The 21302-nt window shown below is 34.2% G+C and overlaps 1 protein-coding gene across 5 annotated transcripts in view; it reads left to right on the top strand.

Annotated features, from left to right (window-relative positions):
* KANSL1L (KAT8 regulatory NSL complex subunit 1 like) overlaps window positions 1-21302 on the top strand; it is a 130004-nt gene that overhangs the window by 60847 nt on the left and 47855 nt on the right. For all 5 annotated transcript variants that reach the window (XM_079134628.1, XM_079134624.1, XM_079134626.1 and 2 more), the window contains exon 6: window positions 18611-18815. In XM_079134628.1, coding sequence (XP_078990754.1) covers window positions 18611-18815 — 205 coding nt within the window. The remainder of the gene's footprint in view (window positions 1-18610; window positions 18816-21302) is intronic.

The following is a 21302-nucleotide window of genomic DNA, read 5'->3' as shown; positions in this document are numbered from 1 at the left end:
GTCTCAGTTCATAGCTAGCTGACCCCATTCCTCAGGCCTGATGAGGCAAAACATCATTGGTGAGGTGCATGTCAGAGGAAAGCAGATGGGACATAGCACCATGAAGCAGAGAGAGACAGCTCCACTCTCCAGAGACAAAATATATGCCCCCAATGACCCACATCATCTGGTCATACTCTACCCACTTACAGTCACCACTTAATTAATCTTTATCAGAGGATTAATGCACTGATTAGGTTAAAGCTGTCATAACCCAATCATTTTACCTCAAAACTTTCTAGTATTGTCTTACATCTGAGCCTATGGGAGACACCTCATACCTAAACCATAACACTACCTAAATAATCACACAAGCCATGTGGAGGTGGTGATGCCTTCTGAGGCAGGAGGATCAGAAGTTTGAGGCCTGCCTTGGCAACTTAATAAGACCCTGTCTCAAAATAAAATAAAAAGGACTGGAGATGTAGCTGAGATAGATCCTCTGGGTTCAATCCCCAGTACTACAAATAAATAAATAAATAATCACATAAATAATTTTTAAATTTTAAGCCCTGATCACATGCTATAAAGGAATTTTTCATTATTAAGAATATAACTTCTAAGCCAGGGCCAGTGGCGCCCACCTGTAATCCCATTGGCTTGGGAAGCTGAGGCAGGAGGATCATGAATTCAAAGCCAGCCTCAGCAATGGCAAGGTGCTAAGCAACTCAGTGAGACCCTGTCTCTAAATAAAAATGCAAAATAGGGCTGGGGATGTGGCTCAGTGCTCAAGTGCCTGAGTTCAATTCTTAGTACCAAGAAAAAAAAAGAATATAACTTCTAAAATAAATCACAGTTCAATCCCTGTTTGGCCAATTATTAGCATTGTAATCTTGCACAATTATCTGAATCACAGAAAGAGAAAAATCTACTCTTTGGGTGATTGAAAGAGCTAGATGAGATTTAATAAAAAAAATGTGTCCAGGTTCAGTGGTGCATGACTATAATCCCAGTGATTCTGGAGGCAGAGGCAAAAGAACTGCAAGTTCAATGCCAGCCTTAGCAATTTAGTAAGACCCTGTCTCAAAATAAAAAAACAAAAAGGACTGGGGATGTATCTCAGTGATAAAGTGTCCCTGGGTTCAATCCCCAGTACCAAAACAAGATAAAACAAAAGTGATTTTATTTTGTTAATGTTTTATTTGGTTATTATCTGTCTTCCTAGATTCAAATGTAATATGCTTCATAAGAGTGGGGATTTTTTTGTTCTAACACCTTAAACTGTTATTTATTTATTGGTACCCAAAACAGTAACAGACACATTATGTACGTGAATAAATATTAGCTGAATATCTGTGTTAGTCAGCTTTCTATCACTACAACGAAATACCTGAGGCAATCAACTATAAAAAGAAAAGGTTTATTTTGGCAGTTCTAATCCATGATCAGTTGTTCCCCTTGGCTTTGGGTCAGTAGCAAGGCAGTATACCATGATTGGAGCATATGGAGGATCAAAGTAGCTCACTTGATCAGAAGTCAGGGAGTAGAGAGGAAGAAGAAGGGTGCAGGGTCTCATAGTTCCCTTTGAGGCACACCTACAATGCCTGAAGGACCTCTCAGTAGGTTCCACCTCTTCAGATTCCACCATTGCCCACTTGTGCCTCCCTGGGGATTAAGCCTTTAACACATGGACTTTTGGGAAACTTTTAAGATCCAAGCTATAGCAATATACTTTGTGATGTCTTGCAGATAATTAGAATCCATAAAAAATATTTTGTACTTACTGGTTTTTACTCACCTATGATTAGATTATTATTTTAGTTGTTTTTCTAACAATTACCTCCTGCAGTTTTGCTTCCTTTCATTTAATTTGCCTTGGTTTAGAAAATCAGATAACCAAAGTGGTAGAAATATCTATATTGTAATAAAAAAATAGTTTACAGTGAGAAAGCACCTTAACTTTCATGTATGGGCTTAACAAGATCTCTTTTGGTTATTTAACATCCTTTTGTGATTTTAGCCATTTTCTGTGTTTTTGAAGTTGGCAGATAAGAAACCTCATAAGTCAAATGTTATAGTTCTAATAAAGCACATTTATTCTAACTTTATATCACATTATGTGACTTATATATATTATTAGAAGAAATTTAAACTTTAACATTCGGGTACCTATTCTGTGTGCTTTTTTTTTTTTTTGGACCATATTGAACTTATTATTTGATATAATTTTTTAAAAAAATATTTAAGGTCTTTTTATAATATCCTGTTTATCTGTTCTCACAGTGTCTTTGAAATAAATTCACCTGGTTAATTATTTTCTAGCATAACTGTTTGCATACTTGTTATTCATTGATTCCTAACCCTCCTATCTCCTTTTTAATGGCAGTATCTACCAGAAAATGTTATAGACTTGTTTTTTTTTTTTCAAGTTTTATTAATCTTGGCAGCAGATTTTACAATGAGTCACTAGACACTGAGCAACTAGGATTGAGTTTTCAAACAAATGAGGCATTACATTCTATCAGCATAGAGATAGTTATTCTGACATGAAGATAAAATGTTGTAAATGGATCCTAGTTTACCCCATGGGGCATTAGCTCTTAGAAAGTGAATTTCTACTTGAAATAATGTCTGGATTTTTGTTGTTTTTGCCTTAATGAGTCCCCGAATGTGATATGAAATTAAATTCCAATGAATCATTGCCATACTATTTATTTTCACTAATGGTAATTATCTCACATGAAATGCAACCATTTTTTCTAATTGGGTATCATAATGGAAAAACTACAGTTAAACTGGCAACCTAATCACATATAAAGCAATTCTTTTACCCTCAGAATATTTTAATAGTCCCTTCTCAATTATGAAAAAATGTTATTTGTTAGCATTATATTCCAATGTTTTCAATATGTTTGGATTCCTCTGAATGACATTAATTATTATATTAGCTAGATATGTGGCATCAGTAGGGAAATGATACTTCCCTAGCTATGTTTTTAAAGTAGTGCCAGTAATATTTTTTTTTTTTTTTTTGGTAAAATTCTTACTTTCCCTTATTAGCTCAAATAATGTACATTTAAAACATAATATCATATGTTGGAATATTTTAATAAATTTTGGTCCAATCACTGGATATAATATGTAACTGTTAACAAATTATGTGTATAGAAAATATGTAATCAAATGAGAACATGTTTATTTTGGAATATTAAGTAGAAAAATTCAGATACCAATATTATAGTACAATGTGATTTTATAGAAACATATTTGAAGGATATAAATCAAGATTTTAATTCGTTATATTTCTGCTAAGAAGGTAGGATTTTGAAAAACATTTTAGCTTTTTTTTCCTAATTTTTTTATATTTCCAAATTTTCCTTAAAATGAAAAATTATAATTATTCTGTGAATGTCTCAAATTAAACAGAAATGTCTGACAAACTTTGAATTTGCAATTCTCAGGAAGAGAAATATGGCTTAGTTGCTTCCTGCTTTCTTTGCCTTTATGCTTTAAAAAGTCCCACTTGAAGATAAGAGAGATGAGAATGCAAGTAGCATTGTAATAATCAGTTTCTTTTTCTCTCTACTTTTTATTGTGGAAATCTTTAGACAAGTATAAAGCATAGTAAAATTAATCCACCTATTCCCAGATTTAACAATTCTCAAGATTTTGCTAACTCCTTTCAGTGATTTCTCTTCCTGACATGACTTTCCCCTTAGGAATTTTTTTTAAAGCCAATTCTAGTGATTTTTGTTTTAACTGTGAAGAGTTTTGTATATTCAGTTTGATGAGCCTTTTTAAAAACTTACCAACTACTTTATCACATTTAATACTATATCGTAACTTGTTTATATTATGTAGTTCTCTGTCCACATTTAATTTTCCAAAGTTGTCTCAGAATTATCTTTTTATCTTTAATTTTTAGAATCCAAACAGACTACATAAATTATGTTGATTATTATATCTCAGTGCTCTTTTGTATTCTCAGTAACTTTTTCAAATGTATTCGAGGTGCTGATACAAAAAGAGACTATATTTTTAAAGTATATATTTTTAAATTTTTGTTTTATTATAAAAATAGTATAAGTTTTTTCTATGGAAACTGAAAAATTCAGAAATTACTAAGAAGAAATCATATTGTTTAGGGTATGTTTATTTCATATCTTTTTATACATTATTTTCATAGTTGAGATGTATTAATAGTTTTATATCTTTGTTAGCTCATATTACATCTTAAATATAATTTTTTTCCATTTTAGTGACTCTATTAAGGTATAACTTAAGTTTTTAGAGACTATCTTATTTATTTTTTATTTTAATTTTTTGGTACTGGAGATTGAACCCAGGAACTCTTACTGAGACACATCCCCAACCCTTTTTAAAAATTTTTATTTTTTTATGTGTGTCTTGCAAAGTTGCTTAGAGTGGTTCCTAAGTTGCTGAGGCTGGCCTGCCTCAGCTTTGGAGTTGATGGGATTATACATGGACACCACTGTGCCAGTCTACACTGTATCTAATTTAGAATGTATTTTTACAATGTACTTCAGCACTTTCTTATTGCTGAAGTAGAAGAGATTTATATTTTTGAGAAAGGGGTGTAGTTCCCTTACTTTAATACCAGAGTGAAGAAATGGTTCAGGCCCTGTTTTCTCTCTACCAGGTATTGAATATCTGGATCTTGATCTTTTGGTCATTTGAGAAGGTTTAGTTTTGTCAGTTGGAAGTCAGGTCCTTATTTTATATATCTTTATTTTTTTAATTGTTTACTGTCATCTTAAATGCCATTTGGCTATCTGAATGTGTGATGTGTTCATATCAAGGGAAAAAGAGTTAGAAAATTCAACTACTGGCAGGATTTGGGGCAGCAGGAAATTTTCCTGCCTACCTTAGCTGCTATAGGTTGAAATAGGTTTAATTCATCAAAGAATTCCAAATAATTAAAAATTAAGGACTTAAAATAGAGATCCCAAGTCATTCAAAATCTGATTCTTAGGTGTATATATTTGTGGATGTAGTAATTTCCTAGGGATACTTTTAAAAAATTGCCACCAACTATATGGCTTAAAATAACATTCTTTCACAGTCCTAGAGGCTAGCAGTTAAAAATCAAGGTATCAGGTCAGTACCTGATGCTCCCTGTGAAGTTTCTAGGGAAGAATCCTTTCTTATCTCTTCCTAGCTTCTGGTAGTTGCAGGCAGTCCTTGCCTTTTGCTTCTGGGTTATAGACACATCATTCCAAACTCTGCCTCTGTCTTTACCTGGCACTCTTCCTGTATGTGTCTCTTTTTCTAAGACCACTGATTGGATTTAGGGATTTATCACATTCAGTGTGTCTTGGTCTTAACCAGTGATATATGTAAATTTTTCTATTTATAAGTAAGTTCTGATTGTGGAGGTTTAGGTACAACTGAACATTAGGGAGACACTAGTCAACCCAGTACAGTAAGTGTGGGTATCTGCATATGTTTGTGTGGGGAATTAGGTTATCATAATCTCTTTGAGAAGGCACATCAAATTCTCTTTGCTGATGTTTATTTCTGCTTTTCCCTAAGTGTTTTTAATATGTAAACAGTATTAATATGGGTGAAATGTTGAAAAACATTGGGCTAACACAACACTTTTAAATTCTGTGTTGAATATTTATTTTCTTCAGTTCCTTAAACTTCGTTTCCTTGGCTACATAGTGTATTTTAAGGCAAAGAACAGTGTGTATGGGTCATATAGGGGCTGAAGAGGAAGAATCTGAAGAGAATGGGGTCCAGATTTGTTCAGTGTAGTTTGTGCTGACATTGGCCTGTCTTTCATAGCTTTTAAATTAGTCATTGTTCTGGTACACAAGGGTAATATACTATGACCTTCTTATCTTGAGTATTGTCTTTTGAGTATGTCTTAAGGTTATTGGTGTTTTAGACTATTATGGTTCTTATTTTCATGTGAATGACAGTGAACTTTGAATGTGACTTAATACGTGATTTAGTCTCCAAAATTCCAAGGGCATTTTTTACCGCATATTATTAAATAAAGTATTCCAAAACAGTTATCTGCAATGCTGTACTGTTTCTGAATGGACTGGAAATGCATCCTTACAAATTATGAACATTAAAGCATTAAAAATGGAATGTGTGACTTTCTTTCTCAGTAATAGGGTTCTGTGTTTTCTAGCCATTCAAAATAAGGAAATGACTATCAATTGCCTATTTAATTATCTTGCCTCTCCTTCCTGGCTGCTTTTTTTTTTTTTTTTTTCCTTCTCTTAGAATTTACCTTAGCTGAGGAAGCAAGTAGACATATGTGTACCAGTGGATTTCTTGATATGTTCATCTAAATTGATTTCCTTTAATTAAAATAAATGATAGCCACCCTTAAGAAACAGTATATGAAAGTACAAGAACTTGTATACATGCTTCATAAAAAAAATTCCAGGTTTTAATTTAGTAAAAATATATAGAGAGCCTAATGTGGTAGCATATGCCTATAATCTCAGTGACTTTGGAAGCAGGAAGCTGAGGCAAAAGACTGAAACAGGAGGATCACAAGTTTGAGGCCAACCTGGACAATTTAGCAAGACCCTGTCTTAAAAATAAATAGAGTAGAAAGGGCTAGGGTTGAAGTTCAGCAGTAGCATACCCTGCGTTTAATCCTCAATCCTCCTCCCCCAACCCCCCCCCCACCGAAAAAAATTTAAGAGGAAGATTTCGGAGGGTATATAAAATACTGTGAAAAAATAATTTCATGGACTATCTGTTATTTATACTAAGAATTAAAAGAAGTAACCTCATGAAATCTTTGCTATACTTTTGTGGTTCTAGCATTTTAAATTTGTAATTGGGCTCAAAAGTTTCTTAGTTTCTTATTCACTAAAAGTATTTAGGAAGAGCTTTTTTTTTTTTTTTTTTTTTTTTTTTTTTTTGTGGTGCTGGGGATCGAACCCAGGGCCCTATGCTTGCAAGGCAAGGCATTTTACCAACTGAGCTATCTCCCCAACCCCTAGGAAGAGCATTTTAAGGTTTATCTCAGTCCTTCTAAAATACAACTTGTCTTAGGTGAAATATTATTAAATACCTGAATAATTTGTCATGAAGAATTTTAGATAGCTTTCATGTGGTTTATTTTTAAAAATAGATTAGATTATTTCTCCACATCCATCTACCATTAACTGCACCAACAAGATTATACCAAGAAGTTAGCTAATATATGTCCCCATATTCTCATATCTTTAGGTTGTTTTAATTATTAAAATTTTAAGTATATAACATTTGTAGAACATCTTCATAGTGATTTATCAAAAATATCTAGGAAAATATTAATTGAGGATCTTTGGTTCCTATAGTAATTAGAGTGTAGGAGTACATTGAAGTGGTCATGGATGTAGCTCAGTGGTACATCTTTTTTAGTATATGTATGTAAGGCATTGGGTTCCATTCCTACCACCATGAAAATAAAGTAAAATAAAATTTCGCGTGATTTCAGTGTAGCTCATGATCCCTAACTAACTATCCCAACCTGAAGTTAATAAAAAAAAAAATTCACTAAGTTTTTCATTCATATTCTGTAAAAGCAACTTGAATGTCTGCTGTCACCCATAAATATCTTAACTGTTAAGATTTCTAGAATTATAAAACTATTTCAGAAGGTCTTTAAGTAAATATTGGACAAATTAAACTGTGATAATAAAATGAGAACTCATCTTTCTGATTAGATAAAGCTTTTAGTCATTTTGTTCTTTTTAAAAATTAGAAGGATATTTTAGGCTTGATTCTCATATCTTGCTCTTTTACAAATCAAAACATAAATCTGCTTATTTTTATAAATTTATGGTAAAGTATGTGTCATCGTATCTTATTATCGAAAACTAACTTTTGTGAACCAAAGAGTAGGGATTTAGAATGGAACTCAAGGCACTATAAATATATTATCCTTTTTTTAATAAATATATATCTTATCTTTTTAAAAGTTCTCTTGTAGCTTTCTATATACAGCTTCATTTGGTTTTTAGGGTAAAATATTCAACACTTAAATATTCACAAAATTAGTTGATATAGCATGTATTATGCACATGCTGTAATGATAAACTTGACAATATATCATATGTATTTATCCATTTGTTCTACATAATTATGAGTGACTGTGGTATGCAAGGCATAGTATCAAGAACTTCATACACAGGGGTAAACAAAATAGATAAAACCTTTGTACTACCAAGAATCTAGAGAGAAAGGCGGACATTAATCAGATAATCATAGAAATAAAAATAAAATCATCACCATGAAAAATGATACAAAGGAAAGGTGGACAGTGCTCACATCTCACAGACCATAAGGAGATTTGACCTGGTCTTTGAAAGTATACTATTCACAGGTTCAAAGACTTCCCTGAGGAACTGACTGGAACTGTGCCAAGTGATTATTAGGTGAAGGAAGATATGTTAAGTTCCAGGAAGCAGAAATAATATATATATAGGTCTTATACTATAGGGAATGTGAGTATTTTAAATGAAAGGAGGTAATGTGATTGGAACATGTTGCAAGGAGACATGTGATACGGGATGGGGCAAGAGAGCTAAGACAAGGGTCAGACCTATTCGGACTTTTTTAAATATTAAGGATTTAAGTCTTTAAGGGCAAATGGAAGAGGAGATTTTTTAAAATAGTGTGGGAGTTGAAAAGAGAAGAATATGACAGGATCAAATTATTTTCAAAAAATTGTTATAGGAGGGTTCTAGGTGAGGGGAGACCAACCAGCATAGCTTGGATTAGGGAGTAAGCAGTGGAAATGTTCAATTATTTAATTCATTTTCAAACAATTTATGTCATGTGCCTATAACACAAAAGATTGAGACTATCACTTGGGAAATTTTATTCTCTAGCTTCCAGATGGAAATATAAAGGGGGGGGGGGGGGGGGCAATTTATTGCTTTAGCCAGTACTATTCCACTTGTAAACTTTCTATTTTAAAAGTTTATTTATATGTCCATTACGTATTGATAATTGTTTTGATAATGATTACATGACAATATTTGTCTGTACCATCGCATCTTCGGTTTTTAGGTTTTTATAGTTAAACCTCAGTGGGAATACTAAGTCTTCTCCATAACTGAAATGTTCTTTTCATCTTGTGTCTTCTCCTTTTTCCTTTTTAAAAGAATGTTGTGTGTGGGCTGGGGAGATAGCTCAGTTGGTAGAGTGCTTCCCTTGCAAGCACAAGGCCCTGGGTTTGATCCCTAGCACCGCAAAAAAAAAAAAAAAAAAAGGAATGTTGTGTGATGATGTGGTATCTTTTTTTATATTAGAGTGTTATATTTATACATAGTAGTTGTGTTCATCTAGACAAATTCATATATGCATGGAACTTGATTTCAGTTTATGTCTGAATTGTGCTGCCATAAACATTAAGGTGACTGTATTGCTATAGTATGCTGATTTTGGTTCTTTTGAATAAATATCAAAAGCTGGATCATTTTGTAGTTCCATTCCTAGGTTTATCATCAGTCTCCATATTGCTTTCCAAAGTGGTCGTACTAGTTTGTAGTCCCACCAGCAATGTACAAATGTACTTTTCCCCCAGCATCCTTGCAAGCATTTATTATCGTGTAGTTGATAATTGCCCTTCTAACTACAGTGAGATGAAATCATAGTGCAGTTTTGGTTTGCAATTCTCTGATTGTTAGAGGTGTTGAACATTTTTCCATATAATTTTTGCCATTTGCGTTTCTTCTTTTGAGAAATGTCTGTTCAGTCCTTTTGCCCATTTGACTGGATTATTGTTGGGTTTTTTTGTGTGTGTGTGTTAAGTTTGAGTTCTTGATATATTCTGGATATTAATCCACTGTCAAAGAAAGAGCTGTTCTCCCTTTCTGTAGCTCCCACTTCACTCTTAAAATTTCCTTTGCTGTTCGGAGTCTTTTTAATATGATGGCATTCATCTATTGATTCTTGGTTTTATTTTTTGAGGTTTAGGGGTCTTGTTGAGGAAGTCAGTGCTGGCTCCAATATGATAGAGTGTTGACCCTTTATTTTCTTTTGGCAGTTGTCATATTTCTGGTCTAATTCTTAAGTCTTTGATCCATTTTGATTTGATTTTTGTGCAGCATGAGAGATAGGGATCTAGTTTCATTCTTCTACCTGTGGCTATCCAATTTTCCCAGGACCATGTGTTTAAAAGGCTATCTTTTCTCCAACAGATAATTTTGGCACCTTTGTAAAGTATTAGATATTTGTATGTATGCGGGTTTGTCTCTATGTCTTCTGTTCCATTGATCTTCATGCCTATTCTGATGCCAATATGATGCTGTTTTTGTTAGTATAGTTCTGTAGAATAATTTCAGATAAGGTATTGTGATGCTGCCTCCTACATCACTCTTCTTGCCCAGTATTGCTCTGGCTATTCCGACTCTCTTATTCTTCCAAATTAATTTAAAGACTGATTTTTCTAGGTCTATAAAAAATGTCATTGGTCTTTTAATGGGGATTGCATTGAATGTGTATATTGCTTTTGGTGTATGTGTATGGCAATTTCGACAAAATAAATCTGACCTACCTGTGAACCTGGAAGTTCTTTCCGTCTTCTAAGGTCTTCTTTAATTTCTCTTTTCAGTGTTCTGTAATTTTCATTGCAGAGATCTTTCACTTCTTTGTTTAGATTATTTCCCAAGTGTTTTATTTATTTGTTGAGATTATCATGACTGGGATGGTTTTTCTTATTTCTTCCTCAGCAGAATCACTGTTGGAGTACAGGAAAGCTATTGATTTGTGTGCATTGATTTTGTATCTTGCTGCTATGCTGAATTCATTTATCAACTCTAGAAGTCTTCTGGTGGAGTTTTTCAGGTCTTCTAGATATAGATCATGTCATCAGCAAACAGATAGTTTGCTTTCTTTTCTTTCTGTTTGTGTTCCTTTAATTTCTTTCTCTTGCCTGATTGCTCTGGTAGTGTTTTCAGAACTATATTAAATAGAAGTGGTGAGAGTGAACATCCTTATCTTGTTCCTGGTTTTAGAGGAAATGCTTTCAGTTTCTCCATTCAGTATGACATTGACTTTGGGTTTATCATAGATAGCCTTTATAATGTTGAAGTAAATTCCTTCTATCCCTAGCTTCTCTAGCATTTTTAATACGAATGGGTGTTTGATTTTATCACAGGCCTTTTCTGCATCTATTGAGATGATCCTGTGATTCTTGTCCTTAATTCTATTTGAGTGTGAATTAGATTTATTGATTTTCATGTTGAACCAACCTTTCATCCCAGGCATGAAACCCACTTGATCATGTTGTATTATTTTCATGATGAAGTTTTGAATGTGGTTTGCTAATATTTTATTGAGAATTTTTGCATCAGGGATATTGATGTTTATCAGGGATATTACTCTATAGTTTTCTTTCTTTTTGTGTGTCTTTGTCTGGTTTTGGTATCAGGGTTATACTGGTTTCATAGAATATATTTGGAAGTGTTCCTTCCCTTTCAGTTTCATGGAATAATTTGAGAAAGACTAGTTTTAGTTCTTCTTTAAAGTTGTGGTAGAACTCAGCTGAGAATCCATCTGGTCCTGGGCTTTTCTTTGTTGGAAGGTTTTTAATCGCTGTTTCAATTTCATTACTTGATATTGCTGTGTTTAGATTTTCTATATCTTTCTAGTTCAATTTGGGCATGTCATATGTGTCTAAAAATTTGTCATGTCTTCCAGGTTTTGTAGTTTATTGGAGTATAAAATTTCAATGTGATTTCTAATATTCCTCTGGATTTCAGAAATGTCTGTAGTAATATCTCCTTTTTCATCTTTAATTTCATTGATTTGTGTCTTCTTTTTCTTTTGATTAGTTTGGCTAAGATTTTATCAATCTTATTTATCTTTTCAAAGAACCAAATCTACATTGCATTGATCCTGTGTATTATTTTTTAATTCTCAATTTCATTAATTTTGGCTCTGATCTTAATTGAGATTAGTTCTTGAGATAGAACATAAACTTGTTTATTTGGGATCCCTATTTTTCATGGGGGCACTCAATGCTATAAATTTTCCACTTGGAACTGCTTTCATATTGTCCCAGATATTTTGATGTTGTATTTCTGTTCTCATTTGTTTCAAAGAATTTCTTGATTTCTTCTTTAATCCATTCTTCATTTAAAAGAGTATTGTTCAATCTCCATGTTTTTTCTTGTAGTTTCTATTGTTATTCTTGCATTGATTTCTAGTTTCATTCCATTATGATCTGATAGGATGCATGGGATTACATCAGGGTTTTTTTGTTTTGTTTTGTTATGTAGGACTTACATAGTGACCTTATGATGGTCTGTTTTAGGAAAGGTTCCATGAACTGCTGAGAAGGTAAATTCAGCTGCTTTGGGAGTGTTCTGTATAACTATTCTGTATAAGTCTACTAGGTCCATTTGTTTTGTAGCATTATATTGGTTGGGAATATCTTTACTGATTTTAGGTTTTGATGACCTATCTGTTGGTGATAAGGGTGTACTGAACTCACCCAGTATTGTATTTTGGTGCATTTGAGATTTAATGTCAAGGAGTATATTATTTTTAAATTGGTTGCACTGACATTTGGACCATATATATTTACTATTATTATATGTTCTTGTTGGAGTGTTCCCTTTACCAGGATATAATGGCCTTTGTGTCTCTTCTGATTTATTTTTTTTTTAAATATTTTTAGTTGTAGATGGACACAATACCTTTAATTAATTAATTAATTAACTAATTAATTTGGTGCTGAGGATTGAACCAGTACCTCACATGCTAGGTAAGCACCCTACCACTGAACTAGAACCCCAGCTTCTGATTCTTTTTGTTTTTGTTTTTTTTTTTTTTGCTTGAAATCTACTTTGTCAGATATGAGAATAGCTACTCCTGTTGGTTTTCAGACTCCATTTGCATAAAAAAATCCTTCCTTTTACATTTAACCTATGTCTCTGCTTAGGAGATGGGTCTCTTGCAAACAACATATAGTTGAATCTTATGTTTTCATCTGTTCTTCTGGTTGAGTCAGCTTTTTTGCTGCTGTGAGCAAAAAAACCTGAAAAGAACAATTAAAGGAGGAAAAGTTTTTTGGGGGGCTCATGGTTTCAGAGGTTCCAGTTCATAGATGGCTGACTCCATTGTTCTGAGCTGGAAGGGAGGTAGAATAGCATTGCAGAGGTAGAGGAAAGCAACTCAGGACATGGCACCAGGAAGTGAGGGGGAGGAGTTGGAGGAGAGCACTAAGCTCAGCTCACAAAATATATATCCCAAAGGCATGACCCCCAATGACCCAACTCCTCTAGTCACACCCTACTTGCCTATAGTTATCACCCAGTTAATCCCTACCAGGGGATTAACTCACTAATTAGATCAAGAGGCTCATAACCCAATCATTTCACCTCTAAACATTCTTGCATTGTTTCACACATGAGCTTTTGGGGACACCTGATATCTAAACCATAATATCTGCTGAGCTATGTCTTTGAATTTGGGAATTGAGACCATTTATATTCAGTGTTAATGTGGATATGTGTTTCTGGGTTCCAGCCATTTTAATTTTTTGCTATATTTAATTCTGTCTTGATTCTCATATATTAGATTATTCTTCTCTTGATCTTCCCCTATTTGGGAGCTTTGGGATTTGTTTTTGTGTTCCTCTGTGTAAACTTTATCTTTGAGTATTCTTTATAGTGCTATCTTGGTGGTCATAATTCTTTAAGTTTATTCTTGTCATGGAAAGTTTTTATTTCTCCTTTGCATTTGAAAGAGAGCTTTGCTAGGTATAACAGTCTTGGTTGGTTGGCAGTTGTTTTCTTTTAGAGCTTGGAATATCTCATTCCAGGCCCTCCTTTCTTTTAGTATCTGAATTGAGAAATCAGAAGTGAACCTTATTGGCTTACCTCTAAATGTGACCTAATGTTTCTCTCTTGCAGTTTTTAATATTCTTTCCTTATTTTCTGTGTTAGGCATTTTGATTATGATGTGTCTTGGGGAGCTTATTGTCTGATTTGGTCTGTTTGGGGTGTTGTATGCCTCCTGTATGTGGATATCTATCTCATTTCTGATATGGTGAAAGTTTCCTTTTACTATCTCATTGAAAATGTTCTTACTGCCTTTAGCTTGTGTCTCCATATTCTCTTCTGTCTTGGTGATTCTCAGTCACTATGGTTTAGGCACACTCTGCTGATTGTAAAATGTGACTGCTGGCTACTTGTATTCTGTGATCCCAGTTTATCTCTGCTTGATGCCACATGGTGTTTATAGCAGGTCCCTGGACACCTGCTGGCATTTTGTGGGCCAGAGATCTCAGTTCTCACTAAACTCTCAATCCAGGAGACCTGGGTGATTTTTGGTTGGTTTCACTGAACCTCTTTTCCCACTGACTCTGTGTTCAATAAGATTGGTATCCCTCTCAAATCCACAGGTTTCCCCAACCAAAACAAGAAAGAAAGGTTTTCCCTAACTTTCTGTCTGCACTTCTGTTTCTCTCAATGGCCATGGCTACCAACCAACCTGGCACATCTCTTAACATGTTATTTCTTGTTTGAAGTTTCTGAGTATCAGTGTATCTATAGTTTCTTTTACAGTTCAATATTAAGTTTCATTGAATTTCCTTTGTTACCCATCTTGCTGAGAAGCAGTCATCCAACATTGTAAGTCTGGTGCTGAGAAACTGCTATGAAGTATGTCCTCTAATCTGCTATCTTCTTTCCTCATGTTGGTGTTCCCAAGTTGATTTACCAATTATATCTTTGTTATAAATTCCTGTTTTTTAAATACTTAATTGCCTAGATATTTTGTTATCTCCTGAGGAAAAACCCTTGGATTACAGTCGTATGAGCAGGCTTGTATTGTCTTCCTCAAAATTTTCTCAGGATTTTCCTCTCATTTTGCTTTTCAGTGGGGTTCATTGACCCCTCTTTAGTGTAAAGCTCTGTGTAAAATAAGAAGTGAATTTTCAATAACCATTACAACAACTTCCACCCGTTATTTATGAAAGTACCTGATTAGTTTGGTGGTTGTGTACAAAATTAGCTTTGGTGAGAATAATGTAGTTTGCACATTAGTAGTCAAGTGAACACATTTTACAATTTTGGTAATTCCCTATTTACTCGAGAAGTATAAAATTTTATTACCCTTTTCAAGAATCCTTACTAATTAGAATTTAAGGATGAATTATATTCTTAAAATTAATAAAACTAAATTTTTCCTCTGTTAATGTATGAACTATCTAAAAAAAAAAATTATTATTTTGGTATTGGGAATTGAACCATGGGTACTTTATCACTGAGCTATAGCCCCAGGCTTTTTTATTTTTGTGTTGAGAGAGAATCTTCCTGAGTTTTCCATGCTGGCCTTAAATTTGTGATCCTCCTGCCTCAGCCTCCAGAGTCACTGGGATTGTAGCTATGTGCCACCACACCCAGTAGTACTTTGAAAAATTAAAAATATACCATTTAGTGACACAAAAGGCAAACTTTTCGTTAATCTTTAAACAAGCCTGTGAGCCTCTAGCCAGTTCAGAATCTGTATCTTTTTATTCAATAGGGAGATAATGGCTCTTTCTTTTGGAGCTAAACCTCCTCGTAGAAGGAAGAAACTGGGTCTCATTAACAGCTAAAGAGTTGTTAAGTAGAAGGAGGAGTTGGTTATGTATGTCTCAGGATCCCAGAATGAAAGCTCTTAAAACTTTTAATTTCTCTTAGACACTGTCAGAACAAGTTTTAAGGAGCCTCTATATTGAGACAGGGGCAAAAGGACATTCAGTGTAGATAGTGAATGATTGGGTCAGGAAGATGAGGGGATGAATTAAAAAGGAAAGAAAATGCTAATACCTCCAGGACACTTCCCCTCCTCTGGGACCTGTTGCCAAGGTCACCTGCATTCAGGGAACTGTTCCTCCCAGCAAGGAATTGTTAATGAATTCCCCCTGGGTGACTCCCTTCCTGCCTTTCTGGGCAGATATGGAAAATAGGGAGAAGTACTTCTGCATGGCTCCTTTCCTGCCTTTGGCCACATAAGCAAGATAAGAGGAGGAGGTGACATGAGAAGAAAGGAAACCTAATATCTATAAAAGGAGCAGGGTACTCCCCAACTCCCTGGGGCACTAGCTCTGGACCCCCACCTCTCTCTCCCCCCACACGTCCCCCCCCCCTCTGTTCTATAAAACATTTTGTGCTTCCCTTAGGTGTTTAATTTTCAACAAGGGGGAACGGACCTGATCCTGATTTTCAAGACTGGTTTCAATATTCTTCTGCCTAAAGGTGTTTCTTACTTGTTGGAGAAAGAAACTCTGGTTTGCTGAATCTACCCCAGCCTTCCTAAATCTTAACTCTCCTACCTTGATTACCTATAATAACTGCTACTTAATGAAATACGTCTTCTTTTTGTCTTTGACTCATTTCTTTGCCAGCTACCTGGCATATTCAGTGCCTAACTTCATATTGGCTATTGCATATGTCTTTACTCACATTTGACATGATAGACCAGCTCTGTGGCTCTGGTTTCTCAATAACAGACTCTTAATTAGTAATGATATAACCTTAAAGTTTTTCAATAACAATGAATTTTTTATATATATATATGTATAGATGTATATATATATATATAAACATATACATATACACACACATATATATTATATATGTTTCTTTTTAAAACTAGTATTAGTATATGAGATTGTATCTGTTAATTTGAGAGCAGCATCATACCTTAAGCCTTTTTCTAGCTGGCTAGATAATACAATGTCTTTAGAATGTTTTATTGCTACTATAGTCTGGGTTGCTTACTGCTCAAAAGCCAATAATTGGGAACCAGGTGATCGAGAATGATCATGGAAGGAATCATGGAAGGAATGATCACAGAAGGCCTGGCAGCTTGGAAGATGGAAGGAGCCTTTTTTCCTTAAAACTACATCTTCAGGACCTCAGGGACACAAAGGGCTTTCATGGGAAGGAAAAGGAGGTACAATGAGATACAGGGCAAGAAGGCTGTGTGCTGAGTAGGGTCTTAGTCATGCAGGGTGTTTATCTCCTGTTTTCTTCTTTTCCAGAACATGGCAGGGGACCTCAACCTCCTGGCACTATTTCCTATAGTTCTCTTTAGGCAGATGTATTACTTTTTTGCATGTTGACCTCACAATACAATTTACATGCTTTGTGTGAGTTGTTGCCTAGAAATAAAAAATTAAGGAGAACCATTCTATGTTATGATGTTTGCTTTCTGTTCTGGGTTCTTTAAATCTAAAGAAATTTAGCAGTTAACATCTTGAACATGCTGGGCTAAAGGAAGGAAACAATACTTGCAAAAGGATCAGAGAGTGCAGAATAAAAGGCGGGGGGGGGGGGGAAGTAATTCTGTTAAGGGCTACTCCCAAAGGAGTGGGTCACTGGAGTCTTAAGTGAGTGGTTTACAAGTAAAATAGTTGTCACTGGCTCTTTCTCCTATATTGGCAAATAGTATATATTCAGATGTGTCTTTGTTGAATGTATTATAGTCACCAACTTCTATAATTATTCTTTTTATTTAACTGACGTAAACCATGCAGGCAACCTTATTTCTAGTTTCTCATTACTGCCTAAAGTATTTTTGAATTATACAGTTTACTCATAATTTAATAGAATATTTTATAGCAATCATAAATTATTCAAAACCAATAATACTGCTATAGAAAAATCATATCTTATGCTAACCCTCAAACACCAATTCTACTTGAACCAAATAGTATATTTAGAATTTATATGTTGATTAGCAGAATCACATATAGCAGATTAATGTTAGACTATTAAATTGACTAGCTTTAATATACACAAAGAAGATTGAAATTGGCACCTTGTAGAACCTTAAAAGTTTATTTTATATGTAATATACGAGTATGAATGAAGTTATATACCTAAATATGTTAAAAATTAATATAAAAAAGTAATTATGACATTAACATGCTTATTTTCATGTGTAACTTGTATGAGTGTTTCATTCTTATTTTTTTGGTTCTGAAGATCAAACCCAGGAGTGTTCTATCTCTGAACCCTTTTTATTTTACTATTTGAGACAGGGTCTGGCCAAGTTGCCAAGGCTGACCTTGAATTGGTGATCTTCCTGCCTCAGCCTCTCAAGTTGCTGGGATTACAGGTGTGAGCCACTGTGCCTGACCTGTATCAGAAGTTTTTAAGAATTCCTAAAATATAGTAGGATTACGGCTCTGTTTCAGGATTTGCTGGAATGGTATACAGTGCTTATTTCAGAGCTACTAATGATGCAGCCATGAGAATTCAGCATGTTTTAAGCCTTTAATCCTATGTAATTTTACCCCTATGCAAAAATATTTTTTATGTAAGTAAAACTGTACAATGTATGGATTACTGATGTATAACAAACATTGATATAATATACTATAGAACTTGTGAGTATTTTCTAACTGGGAGGGTATTTCTTTTGTAGGAGAAGATAGAAGTAGACATTATATCTACAGCTTGAATATGTAAAATTGCCCAATTGATATAATTTTTTTCACCAATTGTTACTACAAAATTGGCTAAAATTAATGCTCTCCTATCGTAATGGACGAAGGCAATTTACATTTAGTTTTCTTTGTCTTTTTGTTTGTTTTGTTTTATTTCCCTTCTTACTACCCACCTCCTCCAATTATTCCATGACATTTCAGTGCTTCAGAGAATTTAGATGAGCTCTCTTCCTCCAGTAGCTGGTTACTTAATCAGAAGCACAGTAAGAAAAGGAGAAAAGACAGGACAAGATTGAAATCTCCATCCTTGGCTATCATGAGTACAGCAGCCCGAACAAGGCCACTTCAGAGTTTCCACAAACGAAAACTCTACAGATTGAACCCCACTTTTTATTGGACTCCACAGGTAAGGCCGCCTTTGGGAAGAAAACATGAACAAAGATTTCACTGTCAAGTGTATTTCACCCACAAGGAGATGTGGATTTTACACAGTTATTTAAAATAATAACATGTAGAAAAGTTATAAATATAGTTTATAAATGATGTAATAGCTATTGATAATAAATGAGTGGGATTTAATAATTGTTTAAATATAGCAGTATACTCTGAAATTTCTCAAATCTCTAGGTTTTGTTGTTATTGTTATTTTAGGGTTGGGAATTGTACTCAGTGCTTCTTACATGTGTCCTGCCTGCCACTGAGATATACCCCTAGTACCCCCAGGCCCAACCAACTGCCCCTAATTTTAGTTTTTGTTTTTGTGATATTGGAAATTTACCCAGGGAGTTTATCACTGGGCTACATACCAGCCCTTTTAATTTTTTTTATTTTGAGGCAGGGTATTCTTAAGTTGTCAGAGGCCACCTTAAACTTCTGATCCTCCTGACCCAGCCTCCTGAGTAGCCTGGATTATAAGCCTATGCCATCATTCACAGCACCTGACGCCTCCTGTTTAAAAAAAAAAAAAAAAAAAAAAAGAAATCTATTTTTATTTTACTTAGACTAACTTGAAAGAAAATTAAAATATACTTGGTAAGGGCAATAAGGAAACAAATATATTAAATATATTACATATTTGTCTTAGGAAAATTCATTCTGATAAAGAAAATAGTACAGCTGTGAGTTACTTTGGCACAAGTGATGTTGTTCTCCTTTTTAGGTTTAGTATTTGTTATTTTCCTTCTCTGGAAAGTAAGCACTAAAATTTTAGATTTTAATGCTTTTACATTATGTAAGAAAAATATGCTTTATTTAAAGTATTCATTTGAAAAAGCACATATTTTATCTGTTAAAAAAAATGATGTAGCAGTTCATTTAGTGCTCCTCTAACTAGGCTGTGGAGGACAAAATAAGCTATCTCAGTTGTTACTCTTAGATTTATTCCCTTCCTCTCACTCTCCCTATCTTCCTTCTTCTCCTTTTGCTATTTCTCTTTTCCTTTTTATTTTTATTTTCTGCAGTCCTAGGGATAGAACTTAGAGCCTCGTGCATATTAAATAATATTCTTTAATATTTTATCTAAAGTTTCTTCAAATAATAGATAAGTAATATTTTTGAAATGTGATTTTTGTGATTTGTCATAAATAGAATTGTCTAAAATACTTTACCTATAAATATGCCATTATATTCTGACTGGAAGAAAGCATAAATAATTTAGATGGTTTGGCAGAGGTCACTAAAATAATTATGTGTGCTATGATTATGTAAAAGATTGGCCTGGGAAAGTGTGATCAATTTTAAAACTGGAAGCAAACAAAGGAAAAAACAAGTTGTAGGGAACAACAGTCTGAGTGGGCTCCAGTACTTTCAAGAACTCTGCACTTCTAGCCACCCTACCAGGGTCTCCCAGTGAAAAGCCCAGAAGGACCTCTAACAGGTCTAGCATGGAAGGGTAAAGTAAGCCTTACTGTAAAGTAAGCCTAGGACATGCTGTGTAATAAAGAACCCTTTTTTCCAGGGAAAAGAACTTTATCAGAGCCTTACAGCATTTGGAGGAAGAGCATTTCTTACACTCCTACTCTTATATCCTTCTTATGTCCTCCTAAGTATATACTAACATCCTTCTCTCATCTCAGAGAAATAAGAGCAGAGAACAAGAAACATTTATTAAGGTCACAGCTCAAGGCCCCAGATACATTAAAAGGCTAAGATTTGATCATAAGATTAAAGAATGCTGCACTTCCCCTACACTTACCACCACACCAGTAGCATCCCAGTACAATAACAGTGGATTACAACTAGAAGGCGTATACTCTCTGAGGAGGAGTACTAAATAAAGTAAGAAGAGAACAAGGAGACAAAAACAAGGACCCTAGAGGAATATGAAGTCTGTTGTACCTACAGCAATAGCAAACATTAAATACAGTCCACAACTCTTGGATTAACATTACACCTTGGTAAAGGTTTATTTACTTCATTTCCTTTACATGATAGATTATGTTCGTCTTCAAACAAACATTTACAAGGCATGCTGAGAAAAACACACTCTAAAGAGGCAAAGCAATTATTAGAATGAAACTCAAGTATGACAAATATGTTGGAACTGTTAGACATAAAATTCTAAATACTTACAGTTAAGATGTTAGGGACATTAATAAATGAAGTAGAAAACATGCAAGAATAGGTAAACAATGTAAGCAGAGAGATGGAAATTCTTAAAAGCAATCAAAAGTTAGTACTACAAATTAGAAAAATTAACCTAAATCAGACATGCCTTTGATGTGCTCATCAGGCAGTCTAGACATGACCAAAGGAAGATCAGTACACTTGGATTGGTCAGTAGAAACTTCACAACGTGAAATGCAAAAAAAACCCAAAAAACAAAAAACAAAAAAAATACCCGGAATATAACATCCAAGAATTTTGAGGCAATTTCAAACGGTATATTGGGTGG

The sequence above is a fragment of the Sciurus vulgaris genome, assembly GCF_902686455.1.
Source record: "Sciurus vulgaris genome assembly, chromosome: 3".
NCBI classification, from domain to species: Eukaryota; Metazoa; Chordata; class Mammalia; order Rodentia; family Sciuridae; genus Sciurus; species Sciurus vulgaris.
This window is presented reverse-complemented; position numbering and strand designations above follow the sequence as displayed.